This window comes from Anser anser, assembly GCF_964211835.1.
Source record: "Anser anser genome assembly, chromosome: W".
Classification (NCBI taxonomy): Eukaryota; Metazoa; Chordata; class Aves; order Anseriformes; family Anatidae; genus Anser; species Anser anser.
This window is the reverse complement of record NC_139731.1, coordinates 11,095,828-11,116,438: the sequence shown is the minus strand read 5'-3', so window position 1 is coordinate 11,116,438 and position 20,611 is coordinate 11,095,828. Positions and strand designations below refer to the sequence as shown.

General features: G+C 44.1%; 1 protein-coding gene across 2 annotated transcripts in view; it reads right to left on the bottom strand.

The window, feature by feature from the left end:
• The window catches only part of LOC310888764 (CUGBP Elav-like family member 4), an 815,597-nt gene that overhangs the window by 706,992 nt on the left and 87,994 nt on the right, over positions 1–20,611 (bottom strand). For both annotated transcript variants that reach the window (XM_083815832.1, XM_083815833.1), the window contains exon 2: positions 7,169–7,251. In XM_083815832.1, the coding sequence (XP_083671958.1) occupies positions 7,169–7,251 (83 nt within the window). The remainder of the gene's footprint in view (positions 1–7,168; positions 7,252–20,611) is intronic.

The following is a 20,611-nucleotide window of genomic DNA, read 5'->3' as shown; positions in this document are numbered from 1 at the left end:
GGGTTTGACGACACATACACATTGCATATAGAAGCACAGAGCAGACAGCTTACAAAGTAAGCTATGGGTAGTACAGCTACCACTAGTAAACCTATAGTGGAGGCAGCCACCAGTGAGAGTCCAAACCATGCAACTCTGCAGCACCTTCACTGAAGTGCTTTACTGCAGTATTATACAGTATTTCACACTGCCATTCCTGTGACTGTAGAGACAAAGAAGTTAACTGAGTCTTTAACAGCACCTGTTTTTCTCTTCCCCTCTCTCTGACTGAGAACATGGAAGTAGAAGCGAAGGTCTAGTGCTTGGAAGTTATTCCTGGGTGTATCCATTATCTCCTTAATCAGCACGACAGTACTGGAAACCCTACTATTTAGGGTTCATTAGTAGCTAATGGCTAACGCCACTGAAACACCAAGACAGCAATGATCTAACTCCTACAGTTTGGAGATGGGACCTCTCTCTAGTAAAAACCCATGAGCAACTAAATGGCCCAGAAGGTGTCAGGGATTCTCAGTGTTTTGTAAAATCAGATATTCAAATGCAAAGATTTTTGGTAGAAATTTGCTTCCCCATTTAGAGCTACGGTACTGGTTCACGATGATGTCATTTCAGCAGTGACAAATATAGCTGACTCTGCTCTTTCCTATGCCATATAAATCCCTTGACCTCAGTCAGATCACTGCTGATGTACGCTTGTGTAAATGAAGTCAGAATCAAACCCATGGCATTCACAAATGTAGTCCAGAGTAAGCATTACTCACAGACAAGAGACAACCCTTCAGAGGAAGGAAAATATATATAATTTTCATGCAAATACCCTTAATAATAAGGAACAAGAGAGAGAAATAAGAGTATGAATGAAATGCAATTAAGAACTGCTCGGAGATCAGATTTGCTTCTAACTCTATGATGCTGCATCAGCTTCTTAAAGTAGCTTAAGCCCAAAATTTGACCTACCTGAAACTTGTTAGATATAATTTTTCCATCAGGGATCTGTGAGCTAACTCAGTCCTTAGGCTTGGCTTTGAAGGCAACTGAAGGTGCTCAGCTGCTTACAGGATCTGAACTGTTTTGATTGCTCTGTGCTATGAAAATGGAAACTTTTTTAAAAACTGAGATCCAGGTTTGCCCTCAAATCGTTACACATTATCTATTTATTTATGCATAAACAGTGACATTATGGTTTGGAGAATAGGAGCCCTTTGATGGAAGGTAAGCTTGACTAGCCTATGGGAGTTTACTGCTATGCATATAAATGAGGCCATACATACAAAAATGCAGAACAGACAAGTGAAAATATACAGCATCTCTTTAAAATGAAATACTTTGATTGCTCCAATCACAATAAGTTGTAAAACTACCCTGAAGAATTAACAGCCTCAGTACATGCTAACTACATCCATCATAAATTCATCTTTAGTTTCTGTTATCATATCACTGCCTCTTGGGACTCCCAGTCCTGTCATCATTTGCCCTTTATAATTTATTCAGCTCGTACTTGCCTGAATCCTTTCTACTTATCATTCATCTTTACAGTTGTACATAAAATTAGATTGATCCTCCTATGGCAGACATGTCAGAAAAGAAAGTTGTCATTGAATAACACATAAAGCAAATAAAGGTCCAGCAAAAGCTTTTGTTGAATAACTTGGAAATCATCCTTTGAGAGCCAGAAGGTGTCAAAACAAAGACAAGACAATACTACCTTTAATTTTTTGTACACCATTCTTCAAGCGCCACCAAATTTCAGACAACTGAGAAGTCTGGTTCCCATTTTGAGTTACCTCAGGCTAAGCTTGGTCAGCCACCACAAGTATGATGAATACACCAGTCTCAGGTGAGATACCAGCATGCATCCAGCACCCTGGTTCTGCTACAGGGCTTGCTCTGCATCCTTTCCCTCCAATGCTCTTTGGAGGGGGCAGCAGAGAATTTGCTTTGTATTCTAGAGGCTGCTGTGTCGGGATACAGAAGCCAATCTTTAACTAGTGAAATGGAACTTTAATGTTTACCAAGCAGATAGGCCCCAGGTGTTTCATCTAATCTGGAGAACAGAACAGCACTATCAAACTAGGAGTTTTTAGCAAATGGCAAGTGCATATGGTTTCCTCTATCTCTTGCCCCCTCCCCTCCCCAAAGCAAGATCCAAAAATCCTTCCATTGCCTTGTCAGTCAGAAGGAGGAAATGAGGAAAAAAAATTAACCATGACATTGACACCCACAGATTTTAGAGTACCAAAGTATTTCTACAGGACTGTTTTTTGCAAGTCTCTTACCTCAAATCTGTTTTTAGTCCTTTTCATCTTCATTTTTAACTTCAGAAAATAGACATATTTCTCCCAGGGGAACAATTAAATGTGTTTTCTTTCAAAATCTAAAGGGCATGGTGAGCAGGCTGTGCGTTCATAAGGCTACTTTATTCAATGGAACCCATCCAGCCTGCCACTGCTGACCAAATCGCAATTTACATTGGTAGAGAAAACCTTTGAAATAGGAAGGTGCAGGAATATAATACCATTTTTGGCATAACAGTGTGCAGAGTGATATGTGGCTTAATGGTATTCTAACAAGCTTTTGGAAAAAGCTTTGAAACATTAAAAAAAACAGACCAAAATTATAGCAAATTCTACTCAACCAGTGAAATTCCTGTTATATGTGCAGGACTTATGAAGTCCACATGACACGCCTCATTTTAAGCCTCATTACAAGGATTCAAGAGCTAGATTTGCAAGGACCCTCCCCCATGCTTGGGGTTTTTCCACACATATATAACAATTTAAGCAAATACCAAGACAAGACAAGACCAACAACATATTGACCAGCAAAATTATTTTGAAATTTGTGTTCAGTTTCCAAGTTATTTTAAATCTGTGCTTAATAAGAGTCTCATGAGCTCACCTGTCTTCTAATGTTAAGAGTGTGTATTTTTAAGAGAATGATGATGAACAAGGCAGAATATATATATATATTTTTTTTTTTTCTGGATGGCAGAAGAGAGAGCACAAGAACCATTCAGAAGAAAACTAATGATGTTTTGACTGAGAAATTTAGTATACCAGTAGTACCACTCTCCATTTCAGGAGGAATAGATACACTACAAAAACCCAGCCTAATTCCCAACCTGAAGCCCTGTGTCCCTGTGGATTGCTGAGGTTAACAGTTTCTTAGCTACTTAATTTCATAATTATTCTTCACAAGTCTTACAGGAAGATTTTAACATTATGCAAAGAGGCAGTGCCTCCAACCAAGTATACATGGACTATTCACTCTCAGTGCCTGAGAGCCACAAAGAAAGAGAGGAAAAAAATGCCACTGTGCTTATCATACATGAGCTCAGTTTATTTGTGCTATAAATAAAAGTAGATCTTGATAGCATAATTACATTTCTCAGCATTATCCTCTGCCATTCACTTCAGAAAGAAAAAAGGGGAGAAAAAGTTGCCTTTACTATAATTTGTAATCAAAATTACTACACTTAAAACATAATTTTATTTCCCTGATTTCATTTCCTGTGGAGCTTTGTGGGGCAAATAGGTAATATACCAAATCTGCAGACAGATAATTCTCCCATCCCTTGCACTGTCATTGTCTAGCTCACTCCCCCCAACCCCAATCCATGCTTTCCCCAACACCATGGGCTGTGTTTTTGATGCTGAATTTTATCATGGAGAGATCTCAGCATCAGAAATCCCAGGGGTGAATCAACTTTTACTTTCTTCTACTACCTCCTTCCCTCTCCCCCAAATTACTCTTCTTTGCCTAATTTGCTTTTTATGATGTTGGAAAAAAAACACCACCATGGTTTCCCACTATGAAGGATTAGCACAAATTATGGTGAACAGTGTTAATTATAGGTGAGGAAAGAGAATTGTGCATCTCTCCAATCTGTTCTTGATTTCTCTTGTGCCTGTCTGGCTGGTAATAAACCTCCTTTAATCTGGCAGTCCCCTTGGTGAAATCAGCACCACGGACAGCAATATTGACTGCTTCTGAGAAACCATCACAGCTGCTCAACCAAATTACCTTTGATATGTGACCTTTAATGTAATTACTGCAACATCAAAGCATTTCTATAAATTAAAGAAATGATATACTTCATCATCCAGCTCCCCTATTATATGTAAAATAAACAATCACAAGTAAACGCTTTCATTTGGAATGGCTGATGCTCGCAAAAGTGCTCTTTACACATACATACCCTGCTATAACCTTCAGTTATAGGCGAGAATTTCAAACTATCCAAAAGAGTAATTAATTTCGAGGAAGAGGATTCAACTAATAATTTTATGCTTTACATTCCATTCTAGTTGCTTCAAAATATCCATCATGATTCCTTGCTGCCCAAAACCAAAGTGCCATAAGACTTTATTAATCAACACATACCTGCTTGGAAGTCTTTGATTATTCCACAAGATGACTTTATGTCCCACATATAACATGGAAATGTGTGAAATATTTCTGTCATCTTGCAAAGCACATCCAGAAAGTAATTACTGTAAAATATGTACATGCAGCCACTCCACTAAAAACAGTGATACATAGCTAAGAGGCAAGGCGTCTGAATCTGGACACAAACTCCCGATGCCTCACCATTTCCATACATTAGCATTCATGTACATATTATTAAAACAACTGAACTTTTTCAGAACACAAGAACATAAATAGCAATGTTGCAAGAGAAGACAAATACAGTTTACTGATGGAGGGGAAAGAAGCGTCTTAATTCAGTGGCTCACTGTAGTACTACTTCTCTTCCTATACCAGCCTTGTTAATTATTTTTGATAATTTCTCAGTAGTGCTGTTTGTGTCACAGACTCCAGAGGGTCAAGAGAAGGTGTTATACGTGTTATCTGCGAACTCATGTGAATGAGGACTTAGACCCTTGACCTTACAAGTACTTTTTACTTTATGATGAACTATTCTTGATATTGTTGGTGCATGTTATCAAGCGCAGTCAGGTAAGTCATAAATAATTCTCTGCTACTCACACAGGAACCATAAAATGGTATCCAGGCATAATAGTTTAATCAAGAGACAAGGCTAGTTTCCTTAAATAAACTACAGTGACATCATTCAGAAGATGAGTTCAGAAACTTGGCAATAGACTGCACGCAGAGGGTTTGCTGGTGAAAAGTAAGGTTTAATCCTGAGACAGGCAGAACTAGAAGTAAAAGGGATGGTGAAAGTCAGTGCTCAGAACTCTCAAAAAACAGGTTGCTATTTTAGAGGACTCACTGTTCAGATGCAGATGGATAAAAACAAAAAAGCCTTCTGAAATCAGCGTGGCCAGTATGGGCTGTATATGGCAGAAGTGACCAACTAAAGAACAAAACATTTTACCTGTAGTCTAGAATCAGACAATAACATGGGAAGAAAGCCTTAATCTCAATTCAACTGGCTGAATTTCCCAACTGTCTAAAACAGTTTTCATTTTAAGAGTTTTGTGATTTAGAATCCCTAAAATGCAAGGCAGAATTCAGAAGTGTAGACATGTAAAGAAGTCTTCTTAAAAAAATCCTAAATATACATTTTTTTGGTTAAACCTAAGGGCTCAGTCTCACTCTTTTCTTGGAGATATTTCCATCAACTTCAAGGTTAAATTAATCTCATAAAAAGATACAAGCTCCATGGGCAAATGAGTAGTCTGGCTGCTAAATGAGGGAAACAAACAGTCTCAGTGAAGACAACTGGAATACCACTCACCATCTTTTAAATATACAACATCCTATTCATCACAAAGATAACTCTGGTTTTGATAAACACATTCCGACTTCAAGTTCATTTCAGAAAAATTCAGGTAAAATATCTGGAACATCCCTGTTCAATATATATACATATAAACATATATATATATATGTAGCTTTCTGCACAGCCAGATCTTAATTCTCTCTCCCCTGAATGATAAAGGAAAACATCACTTGTTAGAAACAACAAAAAGGAAGAAAAAACTGAACTCCCCAAAAGATCCAAGTTACTTTCAATCTGTGGCTAATGGGTTTCTGTAAAAAAATAATTCTGAGGGAGTTGTCAGCTGACAAAAATGTATTTCTAGGGAATGAAGTATGTATATATTTTACATAAGGTACAGCCTTTAAAGCAAAGATAGATGTAGATGAGCAAGCATGTGGGCATCTCTGTACTGGCAAGGTGGCAAAGAGATAGGTAAACACACACAGGATGATGGAAACAAGCAGAGCAGAACCAACACTTTCTTCAGAAACAGAGCAACTGGTGTATCTCAGGTTTTGAGGAAAGGTAGGTTATGGGCAGACAGGACTTAGTCATTCAACACCAAGTAAAGATGACAGACTTTTGGATCAATTCCCTCTTGTTTTAGATGCAACCTGGGACACTCAGGATCCCACTCTTAATTACGTGATCACTGACTTGAGCATCAAGCCAGCCTTATTTTGGTTTGCAGAGTGCAGGACTGCTACACTCAGCTGTTTCTAATCCACGCACCCCAGCTGAATCTAAATAGCATCTCCCTCCCTCCTTTTGATTACTGCTAAACTGGAAACCCATCCCAGCAGAGCAGGTCTTCCCCACATAATACTGATTCTATTTTTAGCTCTGCTTGCATTGTCTGAATCTTATATCTTGCTCATGTGAATAATTTTCCTCATTATCTTGTGTTCATCTCTTCTTTCTCTTTTCTCCTTGTCTCACTGCCTTTCCCATCTGCTACAGCTGCTTGAATACTAAAGTAACAGAGTCAAACCACTTTGTCATCAGGAACATGTTTTCATTCCATGATAACTCAATAATGCGATCTGTTTCTTGATTTCTCAGTACCACACCTTGCTTCATAGAAGAAACATAGTAAGAGGTAGCACCCAGTGAGCAGTTCACCATAGCAGTCATACACATAAAACCTTTCCTCACCTGAGTAAAGCAGGTAGAATCCAGCCCATAACAAGTTAATTACTGTTTTCCTAGCTCCCAATAACAGTAAAAGGCTTTTCTTTTTCTGCATGGAAACCATTTGGGTAGGTTGGTGGTATCCTGATTTTATTTTATTAGCACAATGCAGATAGTGAATCATTCAAGCAACTGAATCCATTATGCTTCCAAACCCAAGATGGGAACTCCATATGTAATCCATTTCAATTTAATTTTATTTATTTTTTGTTTGTTTGCTTTAGAAGATGATCAAGATGGACTCACCCCTGGCAGTGTCTTCTGTTCATGCAGTGCACTCTGGGCCTTTAGAGCAGACTCCCTTTCGCAGTATGTTAGGAAGGCACAGCCTGTAAATAAAAGAAAAACACTCGGTAAGAGAAGTGCTTCAGAGAGGATCTGTTTAAACATGGGATGTAGAACAAACCACTTTCCCATCATTCAATTCCCAGTAAGTCAACCATAAAATCTCTTTACTGTTGAACTACTACTACTGACCTGGAGGACCATGACGGTGGGAATGATAAACTCCCAACCGACTCTGAACGTGTGTGGGATTTGCTGCTCCACCTGGATCCATACAAGTCCATGGGTCTGGATGGGATTCATCCCAGGGTGCTTAAAGAGCTGGCTGATGTCATCACGGGACCTCTCTCAATTATTTTTCAACGATCTTGGGAATCTGGAGAGGTCCCATTGGACTGGAAGCTGGCAAATGCTGTGCCAATTTTCAAGAAGGGTAAGAAAGAAGACCCTAGCAATTACAGGCCTGTCAGTCTCACGTCAGTGCCTGGTAAAATTATGGAGAGGATGATCCTTGAAGTTATTGAAGCGCACCTGGGGGACAATGCAGTCATTGGTCCCAGCCAACATGGGTTCACGAGGGGTAGGTCCTGCCTAACAAATTTGATTTCCTTTTATGATAAGATCACCCATCTAGTCGATCAAGGGAAACCAGCTGATGTGATCTTTTTGGACTTCAGCAAAGCTTTTGACACGGTTTCCCATAGGACCCTACTGGACAAAATGTCCAGCATACAACTAAACAGAAACATCATATGATGGGTGAGCAATTGGCTGACGGGCAGGGCTCAAAGGGTTGTGGTAAATGGGGCCACATCTGGCTGGCGGATGGTCACTAGTGGGGCCCCTCAAGGCTCCATTTTAGGGCCAGTCCTCTTCAATGTTTTTATAAATGATTTGGATGTAGGACTAGAAGGTGTTTTGAGCAAATTTGCCGACGACACCAATCTTGGAGGAGTTGTGGACTCGGCTGAGGGTGGAAAGGCCTTGCAGAGAGATCTGGACAGATTGGAGAGCTGGGCAATCACCAACTGCATGAAGTTTAACAAAAGCACGTGCCGGGTCCTGCACCTGGGACAGGGCAACCCTGGCTATACGTACAGACTGGGCAACGAGACGCTGGAGAGCAGCCCCGCAGAGAGGGATCTGGGGGTTGTGATTGACAGCAAGTTGAATATGAGCCAGCAGTGTGCCCTGGCAGCCAGGAGGGCCAACCGTATCCTGGGGTGCATCAAGCACAGCATCGCTAGTCGGTCGAGGGAAGTGACTGTCCCTCTCTACTCTGCGCTGGCACAGCCTCACCTCGAGTACTGTGTGCAGTTCTGGGCACCACAGTACAAAAAGGACATTAAACTGTTGGAGAGTGTCCAGAGGAGGGCGACGAAGATGGTGAAGGGCCTAGAGGGGAAGACATATGAGGAGCAGCTGAGGTCACTGGGCCTGTTCAGCCTGGAGAAGAGGAGGCTGAGGGGGGACCTCATCGCAGTCTACAACTTCCTCGCGAGGGGGAGTGGAGGGGCAGGTGACCTATTCTCCTTAATCACCAGTGACAGGACCCGTTGGAACAGTGTTAAGCTGAGGCAGGGGAAGTTTAGGCTTGACATCAGGAAGAGGTTCTTCACCAAGAGGGTGGTTGCACACTGGAACAGGCTCCCCAGGGAAGTAGTCACTGCACCAAGCCTGTCTGAATTTAAGAAGCGATTGGACTGTGCACTTAGTCACATGGTCTAAACTTTTGGGTAGACCTGTGCGGTGCCAGGAGTTGGACTTGATGATCCTTATGGGTCCCTTCCAACTCGGGATATTCTATGATTCTACTAATGAAGAACTTCCTCTTCGCCTTTCTGAAAAGTGAGCAACAGCATAGATGAGTGTTTGTTTCTGCCTGAATACAGACTTCAGTATCAGATATGGAGGACCATACAAAATTTGGGAACTCAGAAGAACCCACACATTGTGGCAAGGTAGGGCATGAGATCCTACACTAGCAGCAGCACTGGGAACAAGCCCCTTACTGTCACACACTGCTGAAGGTCTCATGCCTTTCTTCTGTAACCAAGCACTTTGAGTAAAGGGCATAAAAGCACACATTCAAGCAGTTCTGCCAGGAGGAGCTACGCTTCAGTACCGACCACTTCCGAAGCAGATTGAACTCCCTCATATGCTGCCAATATCTCCTTTTCGGTTGGAGTATAGCAGGTCTCAGCTCCTCCATATCCCCAACTCCAAAACCCCAGGGGTCGACCTCGAGTTTCCCCAGGTTCTTTCTGCCAGAGGCTTCAGGTGGGGCCATTCTCCCCGGCTGCGGTGTAGAGCACATTCTTTACATCTGGTCCTGTTCGGACTGGCCCGAGGGCTACTGCATGAACTATTTCCTGCTTAATTTGTTCAAAGGCTTGTCGTTGCTCAGGGCCCCATTCAAAAGCATTCTTCTTACGGGTTACTTGGTAGAACGGGTGTACAATCAGACTGTAATTTTGAATATGCCTTCGGCAAAACCCCACGACACCTAGGAAAGTTTGTGTTTCTTTTTTGTTAGTTGGTGGAGACATAGCTGTTATTTTGTTGATCACATCCATTGGGATTTGACGACGTCCATCTTGCCATTTTATTCCTAAAAACTGGATCTCTCGTGCAGGTCCTTTGACTTTATTTTGTTTTATGGCAAAACGGTCTTCAGAAGGATTTGGACTATTTTCTTCCCTTTCTCGAGAACTTCCTCTGCTTTGTCACCCCACACAAGGATGTCATCAATGTACTGCAGGTGTTCAGGAGCTTCCCCCTGCTCCAGCACAGACTGGATCAGTCCATGGCAAACGGTAGGGCTATGTTTCCACCCCTGGGGCAGTCGATTCCAAGTATATTGGACTCCCCTCCAAGTGAAAGCAAACTGTGGCCTGCACTCTGCTGCTAGAGGGATGGAGAACAATGCATTAGCGATATCAGTTGTGGCATACCACTTGGCTGCCTTTGATTCCAGTTCGTACTGGAGTCCTGGCATGTCCGGCAGCGACTGGCACCTGCTGTTCTTCGACCCTCAGCAACCCCACAACAGAAGGGTCCTCTGAGAGACCAGGCAAGGCAGACAACTGTTTAATGTCAAAACCGGCCTTCAGAAGGATTTGGACTATTTTCTTCCCTTTCTCAAAAACTTCCTCTTCTAAGATAGTCTACGCCAAGGATGCACGGAGCATCCAGGCCAGTCACAATACGGTGCTTTTGCCACTCATTCCCGGTTAGACTCACTTCAGCCTCCAATACAGTTAACTGCTGGGATCCCCCCGTCACACTATAAATACAGATGGGCTCTGGCCCTTTATAGCTCGATGGTATTAGAGTACAGTGTGCACCGGTGTCTACTAAAGCCTTGTACTTCTGTGTGTCTGACGTGCCAGGCCATCGAATCCACACAGTCCAATAAACTCGATTGTCCCTTTCCTCCCCCTGGCTGGAGGCAGGGCCCCTCTAGTCTTGGACAGAATCTTCGTTTCTGTGTTTAAAGGACTGCCTGCTGGAAGTTGGAGCAGCAAGCTTTTCAGAGAACCCCTTTTTCCCGATTGTTTTCTTTTGCAACTCACGTACCCATGCCTCTAGGGTCGCAGTAGATTTTCCATCCTATTTTCTCATGTCCTTTCCATGGTCACGTAGGTAAAACCACAGGGTGGCGCGGGGTGTGTACCCACCATATTGTATTCCTTGCATAGATGAATGCTTACCCCTAATAGCTGAGACACTGGTTTGTAGAGGTGGGGAGGAAAATAAACTCTTCAAGTTGGTGGACCTCTTCAGAAAGTTTCTCCAAAGTATTCTCTTTTAGTTGGTGGACACTGGTTTGTTCAGGTGGAGGGGAAGATAAATTCCCTTCAAGTTGGTGGACCTCTTCAGAGAGTTTCTCCACAGCTGAGACGCAGGCCTGTAGGGAAGAGGAGAGACTTTCTTCGTACTGCCGGAATTGTTTAGCCACTTCATCCACTGTGGGTTCCTCATCCTCTTTCCAGGCCATTATTGCCAATGAGCTGGCATATGATGATGGTGCACTCCGTACAAGCTTCCGACACATGGGTCGTGTACACTGGACTTCATCTGGATCTGCGGATATTTGTGCGTTGTCTAGGTCCTCATAAATTACTTCCCGTACGGCTAATTCCCTCAGGTACTTGATTCCCTTCTCCATGGTGGTCCATTTGCCTGGAAGACATACAAGTTCTTCCTTGAAGGGATACCTTTCCTTCACAGCTGACAGGAGACGCCTCCAGAGGCTGTGAGATCGTGCTCCATCTCCAATTGCTTTGTCAATGCCTGCGTCTCTAGCAAGGGATCCCAGCCGCCTGGCTTCCCTGTCCTCTAATTCCACACAATTGGCTCCAGTGTCCCAGCACCGGAGCAGCCAGATGACAAGCTGCTCACCTATGCAGCGACCAAAATCTTTTCGCACATCTCGTAGCTCACACTGGTATAGGTTTCGGGTAATTACTGTTGATTTTTTGACATCCTCATCTTCATCTTCCTGCACCTCTGATGGCCCAGCCTCGTCTTCTCTATACCTAGACCTAGCAGAAGACTGTCTGTGTTCTACACGACCTGAATATCTATACCATTTTTTTTTAACCTTGTCTACAGGGGCAACTTGCACTGCTACAGCTCGTTTCTCTGACCCAGCCACAGGAGCTGGAGCGGCTGCCGGGTCTGTCACTAGGTTGAGAGTAGCATCAATTGCAGCTCGATAGGCATAGGCCAGACCCCAGCACTCTACAGTGATTTGTGTCTCTTTGGAACTGCCAGAGTCATGACACCCTTTTTTTCAAGCATTCTGCCAGCTTTTTAGGATTTTGCAGTTGTTCAGGGGTGAATGTCCAAAACACTGGAGGTGCCCACTGCTCTAGAAACCTGCCCATATCCTCCCACACTCCCTGCCACTCACAACTATCCCGCCTCAAGACAGATCTCCGGATGAGATTCCGAAGTAGTTGTTTAACCCTCAACAAAACCTGAAGCGCATTCAGGAGACATAACAACAAGAACATGCTGGTCTGAGTATCCCAAGGATATTCAACATCTTGGAGAACTACCGTAACTAGCTCGGGGAATAAGAGATAAGAGGGTGGTGAAGGAGAAAGGGAGAGTGAACAGGTAGGGAAAAATACTTTCCCCTGTCCCCTCCACAGATTGGCTCCCTGACGAAAAAAGGCAATAGGTGTAATTGCTAATAGTTTCCGAGATATGGGTTCCAAAGTATAGAGTCGACGTCAGTGCTGAGTACAAATACCAGGTTAGAGTCATGACCAGAAATCTCATCATTTCATAAGCCATTGTTACACCGCACAGTACCATAACAATCTTAAACCAGGGCCCGGAAAGGATAAACAGTGCAACAGGGAGCACATACAGAAAGTAACGCGCTATAAAACTCAATTTGGAAAACAGGCACAGCAGACTTGAGACTAAAGCAATCAACATTGTGACTAGTAACTATTAAGCAGCTCCAATACTTATACCAATTTTAGTTTAACACACTCTGGTCATATGTCGATATCTCAACCCTTTGGGCCCCACGTTGGGCGCAAAAAAAGGACTGTTGTGGTTTAACCCGGCTGGCAGCTAAACACCACACAGCCGTTCGCTCACCCTCCCCCCTCCCTCTCTGGGATGGGGGAGAGAAACTGGAAAGTGAAGCCTGTGAGTTGAGATAGGGACAGTTTATTAAGACAGGAATGTAATAACAACAACAACAAAAATAATAATAGTATTAATAATAATAATGTGTACAAAACAAGTGATGCACAATTGCAATTGCTCACCACCCGCTGACCGATGCCCAGCCTATTCCCGAGCAGCCGGCCCCCCACCCCGGCTAGCCACCCCTATATATTGTTCAGCATGACGTCAGATGGTATGGAATACCCCTCTGGCCAGTTTGGGTCAGCTGTCCTGGGGCTGTCCCCTCCCAGCTCCTGTTCCCAGATAGAAAAAAAATTTCAAAGCAATCAATTTTCCCCATAGAAAGTTTTGATTGTGCAGAGAACCACTTATTTCACCAAAAAATGATGAAAAACTCTAACTGCACTTAACAGCTCACTTGCCATCAGCTGTTTGGGCTGGATGCGAATCTGGTTTCGGAGTGAAAGGTTTCATATTCTGTATCAGATCCTTTGCACCAGCCAGCCCCGTGGAACAGCCCAGTGTAATCAATATTCCTGAACACTTCTCTTAAAGAAAGATAGGGTGAAAGCAGTGCATTTTGCCCATCATCTGCTTGTATGGGTGATAATAATAATAAGTAATATAAAAAATAATAAGTGCAGTGCTTTAGAATTATATCTGAGTCTGAACAAAAAGTCTAATTGACTAATTATTGATAATGAAGGACTTGCTCCTAGCTGTTCCTCATTTCAATTCCATTTCTCTCAAACATACCAAGTTTTCCAAACATATGTCAATCAACCAAAAGATGCTTTGTTTGGATGTCTTTCCAGCTGTTCATTTGCTACCAGTGGACAGCTCTTTGGGCTAGTGTACAAAGATCTGGAAACTCCCAGCTGGCAATTAACTCCCAACCTATTGAACTGCAGTCTCTTGCAAACATGAGGACATATCGAGTGGTCTCCTGGGAAACAGGGTTGTTAAAGAGAAGGGAGAAACAAAAACAGCAGCTTGAAAAAAAAAAATACAAGCTCTGGTTTAATTTTACCTCCAGCGAATTCAATAACATAAATAATAATTGCATAGAATACAGTTGGATAATGATTACACAGCAACTTCAACCCCACAATAAGCCTGAAGATCCTGCACAAGCCTGGGAAGCAAAGCAGCCAGGGGACACGTTCTGAGCTCAGCAGCCTAAGTCTGGAAACCAAGAATCATTTCACCCCACCAGCACTCACCTCATCCGGGGGGGGGGAAGCACTTCAGCAAGTTAGTTGGCCCTCTGATGCTTTAAACCAGATAAATACCTCTGACCAGCTAAGAAGCACTGTTCACCTAACCTAGATGCAGCCAATTAAAACTAGTTACCCTAAGGTCTACCATTAGTTCTTTCCACCTAGCACACAAGAGAAGCAAGCCATCCTCTGGTGCAAGATGCCAGCATAGCTTTCTCAGGTGCAGGCCTCAAGGTCTCACACTCACACCAACAGCTTCCACCTGCCACCTCCAACCTCCCAGCTTCCTCAAGCACATGCATTATCTGTACCCTAATTAATTCTCATTATATATGGGGGGAGATGAAGATGATGCATACTGGAGACCTATTAATAACCATAATTAAGGGCTTTCCCCTTTTCTTGCTTTATTCTGGCAGACAGCCACAGATATACTGGTGCATTGTTCAGACTAAAGAACCAGGCACTTAGTGACTTATGACCCTTTCTTTGCCTGATGTGTTTTGGTGACATTTCATGATCCTATAAGAACTCCATAACCTCACACAAAGCACGCCTGAAAGCTTCTCCATGTATCTAGATCCAGAAGCACTGTCTGAATGCTAGGCTATAACCATGATCACTTCCAGGTATTTGCTCCATATCCAAACAAGTCCTTAAAGGTCCAGCCTAAATCTACTGAAAAAACTACTCAGACACTTCACCAGGGTTTGGAACCAGCCCTTAACCTTTCTGAGCATACCATAAGTTTGCTCTTCGGCATTACGAGGGCAAATTACAAAGTTTGTTAGGTGCTTTAAGACTCTTGGGTGAAAGCCAAAAGCTAAAGCAGATTCTGAGCTCAGGGGTGTAAATCCAATCAAAGGGATAGCTTGCACGTAACTTCAAGCTATGCAATTACACCAACATAAAATTAGTGTGAGAAACTAAGTTGTGTTTTTGCAGTTGAGAACTAATTTTCTGTATTCCAAGGTAGTTGTGTAGTCGTAATAAGGAGAAATGCTAAGTAGATAAGTGGACTGTAGAAGGCCTCACTGTTCCAAAATAGAAGCTTGAGAAAAACAGGATGAGCAGTGTGGGAACAGTAAAACAAAGATCACAAGTCCTCAAAACATAAGAAAGGGAAAAAAAAGGGAAAAAGGAGAAATTAAAGGGTTGAAAAAAAAAAGAAAAAATGTACATATATGGTATAGAGGAGCGTCAAGTAGCTTGTGAACCTGTAGTACTCAGCCAATGAGGAAACAGGGGAGGTGACCAGGTGTCAGGTAATAGGGAATAAAAGGTTATGATTTGTTTTACTAAAATGCGCTCTTAATTGATAGGATGTCTGCCATTGAAATTGTGCATAAAATAGCTTCACAGAAGATCCTGTCTGAAGAAAACTATTTGAGATGTTTCTCACAGTTTGGGGGCTTGTCTGGGATCTTGTCACCTACCAAAGAGTTCTTACCACCACAGACAGGAAGGTGCACCCTGCTGATTTCAGCAGTCCTGTCGGGGGTGGTGGGTTGTCTCGGTATGGCTGTAAAGGACCGAGACTGTTAATCTGGAGACAGGCTCTGCGAAGCTCTGGGGAGAAGGGAGGCCAGCACTGACACACCACAGACACAGCCCAGACATAGTCCAGCCCGGATTGGGTACAGGCACAGGGATTACTGCTGATAACCCGGACCAGGAAGCCGTGCATGGACTAAGGTAAGGGAAACTTTACCGTATCTTGCCTCGGATTAGGTTCGGGGAGACTCTTGTGTGGAGTGTGAATGCGATGCACTTTTAGTGTGAAGCAAGTGTGGAGTCCTGATCTGTGAGGTTCTGTAGTCCCGCAAAGGGAGGAACAAAGTCCCGTCGTCTGGAGAGGGATGAAGCAAAAGAGAGACGAGCGAAAGAGAGTCTCGGGGGGTTTGGACCCTTAGGTGTACAGAACCCTGAGCACAGTGAAGTGAGGTGCTCGGCAGTACACCCCACCTCTGTCCTAATCCTAGGTGAAGGCGTGTGGTACCCTGTGGGCAGTCAAGTCCACAGCATCGTGTCAGGAAGAGCTGGGGATTAAGGGTTCCAAGAGTCAGCAGGGTGGGGGTGGAGACCCCGGGACTGTGCCTAAAGATAGTCCTTTGGGGAGAATGATAAGGTTTTGGAAAAACAACCCAAAACCTAGGGAAAAAGATTAAAAAACTATATAATTTAAAAAATGGTTAGATATTGTGTAATTGTCTGGCCTAAAAAGCTAATAAAAGGAACTTCAGTATTTTGGCCAAAATACGGGTCTGATGAAAATTTAGGCTTGAAATTTATATGTAAACAATAAGGTTTCGTTTTCGGAGGAGGAATCAAGTTATGCTCCCTATAATCCTAATATTGCACTGGAGGCAGCGGCAGCTGCTCCAGTAGGGGAGACAGGGACTGCAATTGACGCTGTCCCTAGAGAAGTTGCGCCGGGGAGCACAGAGCGGCAGGAGCAGAGGCAGAAGGGGGTCCCGGTGGGGCCTTGGGGCCGTGCAGGACCGACACGGGGCCGGTGCCACTCCCCCCTTACCAGCAGAGAGGTTAGGAGTTTTAAGAAGGAAATGAAGTCTTTAATCGAGGGCCTAGCAGAACAGTCAAATCCATTTCTAAGCCCTAATTTGTATTCCTGGGAGGGAAATGTCAATCTTAAGTATGTTATTCACTGGAGAAGAATGTTTAGGAGGAGAATGATTTGGCAGGCAGCTATGCAAGAATGGGAAAGAACTAACACCCCCCCCAAACTGAGAGTAATTCCGATAGAGCAGAAATATCTGCTTATCCAATTGAAATAATAACAACCCACAACATAGAAATCATATGAGAGACTCGGGGTCAGAATGAGAAAGTACTCGGGGATGAATCCTGAGGACCCAGTAGCCCAAGGGCTCTTGAAAGTTCATTTTGTGATTAAAGCCTGGCCAGATATACTGAAAAAGCTCCAGAAGGTGGGAGGACGGAGTGAACAGTGCGGGTAGTATGAAGGTGTATGCCAGCAGGGGAGATGAGAAGGAAAAGCAGAGAGCAAAACAAATGGTATTCACAGTGTACTGGGTAGTGAGGCAGAGGGTTGGAGAAAGAGGGACTTTCGGGAGGAGTCGGGCCCAGGATGGAAAGGAGAGGAAGAGAGATGAAGGAATGGCAGACAAGGAAAGCTACCTGTGTTGCATCCTAAATCCTAGCAGGGACAGGCTTTGAGAAGATGTTTTGAGCGTGGCCAGGCCGGCCACTTCAAATAGGAGTATCCAGAGTTGAAGAACTAGAGATCACTGTTATAAATTCAGAATAGGGGAGTCAGGGCTTCTCAGAAAGCTAGTTCCCTGATAAATGAAAAAGTGTACCTCAAGGGTTCCTCCAAGTGTACCTCAGTGGGGATCACTCTACAATTATCATTGCAGGCAAAACAGACTTAGCATAGGAAGATTAATAAAATTTTTTACCTATTGCTGACAGGCTGGAGTGGTGAGAAACAGAGAAACAAGCTGGGGGCACCTTCCCCCATTCACTCTCTTCCACCTCTTCCCTTCTCTGAGTGGTGTGGGGGGGCTGGGAGTGGGGGCTGCTGTCGGTCTGTGGTGCTTCATTTCCCCCGCTCCTTCACGGTCACTCTCCCCCTTGCTCTGGTGTGGGGTCCCTCTCGTGGGGTGCCGACCTTCCTGGGCTGCTCCTGAATGGGCTGCAGCGTGGAGATGTGCTCCGCTGTGGTACACCATGGGCTGCGGAGGGGCCTTCCCCACCAGGGGCCTCTCTGTGGGCCGCAGGGGGGCTTCATCTCTAGCACCTGGAGCACCTCTGCACTGCACTCCCCCTCTGCACTGACCTTGGTGTCTGCAGGGAGGTTTCTCACTCCTCACTCTCCCAGCTGCTGTTGTGCAGCATTTTCTTGTTGTGCAGCCTTTTTTCTTCCTTTTCTTGGATGTGCTCTCATAGAGATTTAAACAGCATAGCTCATGGTTTGGCTCTGGGCAGCAGTGGGCCCCTTTGGAGCTGGCTGAAACTGGCCCTTATCTAACATGGAGCAGCTGCTGGATTCTTCTCACAGGGGCTGCCACTGCAGCCCTCTCTGCTACCAGAACCTTCCCATGTGAACCCAATACACTGAGGCAGCTAGGTCATTACTGGCCTGTAAAGTATTAAGGCTTAAATTAACTAATGAAACCCTAAATGTGATGGGGGTAGAAGGGACTGGGATAACAGTGCCACTTTTGGGGGGCACCAAGCTGAGACTAGGGATAGAATGATCACTGGGCAATTATTGTATGTACCCGAGGCAGGGACTAACTTGTTGGGAAGGGATTTGATGATGAAATTGGGCATTCAAATAGTAAATTGTTAGGCTGGAATAACAGTATCATTAATGGGGTGCTCTCAGGCCCTGAGAGCAAAGATATATTTGCCTTTGAGTGGAAAGACCCTGAAATGGCGGCGGAAGCAGCAATACAGATGGACAATTTTACCTCAGGGGTTTACAGGGCCACCAATTTATTTGGGCAAGTTCTAGAAAAAATTTGGGAGTAATTCCAACCTCCCAAGGAGGTGTTACTGTTACAATATGTGGATGATTTTTTATTGTCAGGACAGGAGAAAACAGCTGTGAAGGAAGCCACTAACAAGCTTTCTGGGAAAACAGGGCTTGAAAGTATTGGAAAATAAATTACGATTTGTAGAAAGAGCAGTCAAATATTTAGGGCATCTAGTGTCTAAGGGGGAATTAAAAATAAATCCAGAGAAGATTCAGGGAACTGGTGAGCTACCCCTACCCCAAACTAAAAAGAACTAAAAAGTTGTATGAGTGTTGTGATTTAACCCTGTCGGCAGCAAAACACCACACAGCCATTCGCTCACCCTCCCTCTCTGGGATGAGGGAGAGAAATGGGAAAGTGAAGCCTGTGAGTTGAGATAAAGACAGTTTATTAAGACAGCCAAATAATAATAACAATAATATTGATAATAGTACTACTACTAATAATGTGTATGAAACAAGTGATGTACAATGCAATTGCTCACCACCCTCTGACCGATGCCCCTATCCCTGAGCAGCCGGCCCCCCCACCCCGGCCAGCCACCCCTATATATTGTTTAGCATGACGTCAGATGGTATGGAATACCCCTTTGGCCAGTTTGGGTCAGCTGTCCTGGGTCTGTCCCCTCCCAGCTCCTGCTGCACCCCCAGCCTGCTCGCTGGCAGGACAGAGCGAGAAGCCGAAAAGTCCTTGGCCTGGTGTAAACACTGCTCTGCAACAATTAAAACATCAGCATGTTATCAGCGCTTTTCTCATCCTAATCCAAAACATAGCACCCTACCAGCTACTATGAGGAAAATTAACTCTGTCCTAACTGGAACCAGGACAGATATCCACCCCTTATTCCATACCATTTATGTCATGCTCAGGTTACACTCTTTCCAATACATTCTAATTAATCACCATTTTCATCTATGGTATATAGCAATCATGGTAGTGATGACATACAGTATTATATAATAATTAACATACTACAATTCAACTCATGGGCTATTCTCACCCAGTATTAAATCCCCTTGAGGTACACACCGGACCTCCCCATTCTTTTGCATTACCCACCAAGTGCATCCAGGTCCCTGAGCAAAAGCAATCCCATGAATGGGTTTGCCTTTTCCTGAGGCAGGGGTAGCCCAGACTGTTTTACCCAGCATGTTTCTTACGTGCACTACAGGAACTTTATCCCCTTCTACAGTACTTAACAGTTTTGTTTGGGCAGGTCCAGCTCGGTTGGCAGATCCCCTAGTATTGACTAACCAGGTGGCCTTTGCCAAATGTGTATCCCAATTTTTGAATGTCCCAGCACCCATTGCTTTCAGTGTAGTCTTTAACAGTCCATTGTATCGTTCAACTTTTCCAGAGGCTGGTGCATGATAGGGGATGTGATACACCCACTCAATGCCATGTTCTTTGGCCCAAGTGTCTATAAGGTTGTTTCGGAAATGAGTCCCATTGTCTGACTCAATTCTCTCTGGGGTGCCATGTCGCCATAGGACTTGCTTTTCAAGGCCCAGGATAGTGTTCCGGGTGGTGGCATGGGGCACGGAATATGTTTCCAGCCATCCGGTGGTTGCTTCCACCATTGTAAGTACGTGGCGCTTGCCGTTGCAGGTTTGAGGGAGTGTGATGTAATCAGTCTGCCAGGCCTCTCCATCTTTATATTTCAGCCATCGTCCTCCATACCAAAGAGGTTTTGACCATTTGGCTTCCTTGATTGCAGCACATGTTTCACAGTCATGAATAACCTGTGCTATAGTGTCCATGGTCAGGTCCACCCCTCGATCACGAGCCCATCTGTATGTTGCATCTCTACCTTGATGGCCTGAGGTGTCATGGGCCCATCGGGCTATAAATAATTCACCTTTATGTTGCCAGTCCAAGTCCACCTGAGCCACTTCAATCTTAGCAGCCTGATCCACCTGCTGGTTGATTTGATGTTCTTCAGTAGCCTGATTCTTGGGCATGCGAGCATCTACATGGCGTACCTTTACAACCAGGTTCTCTACCTG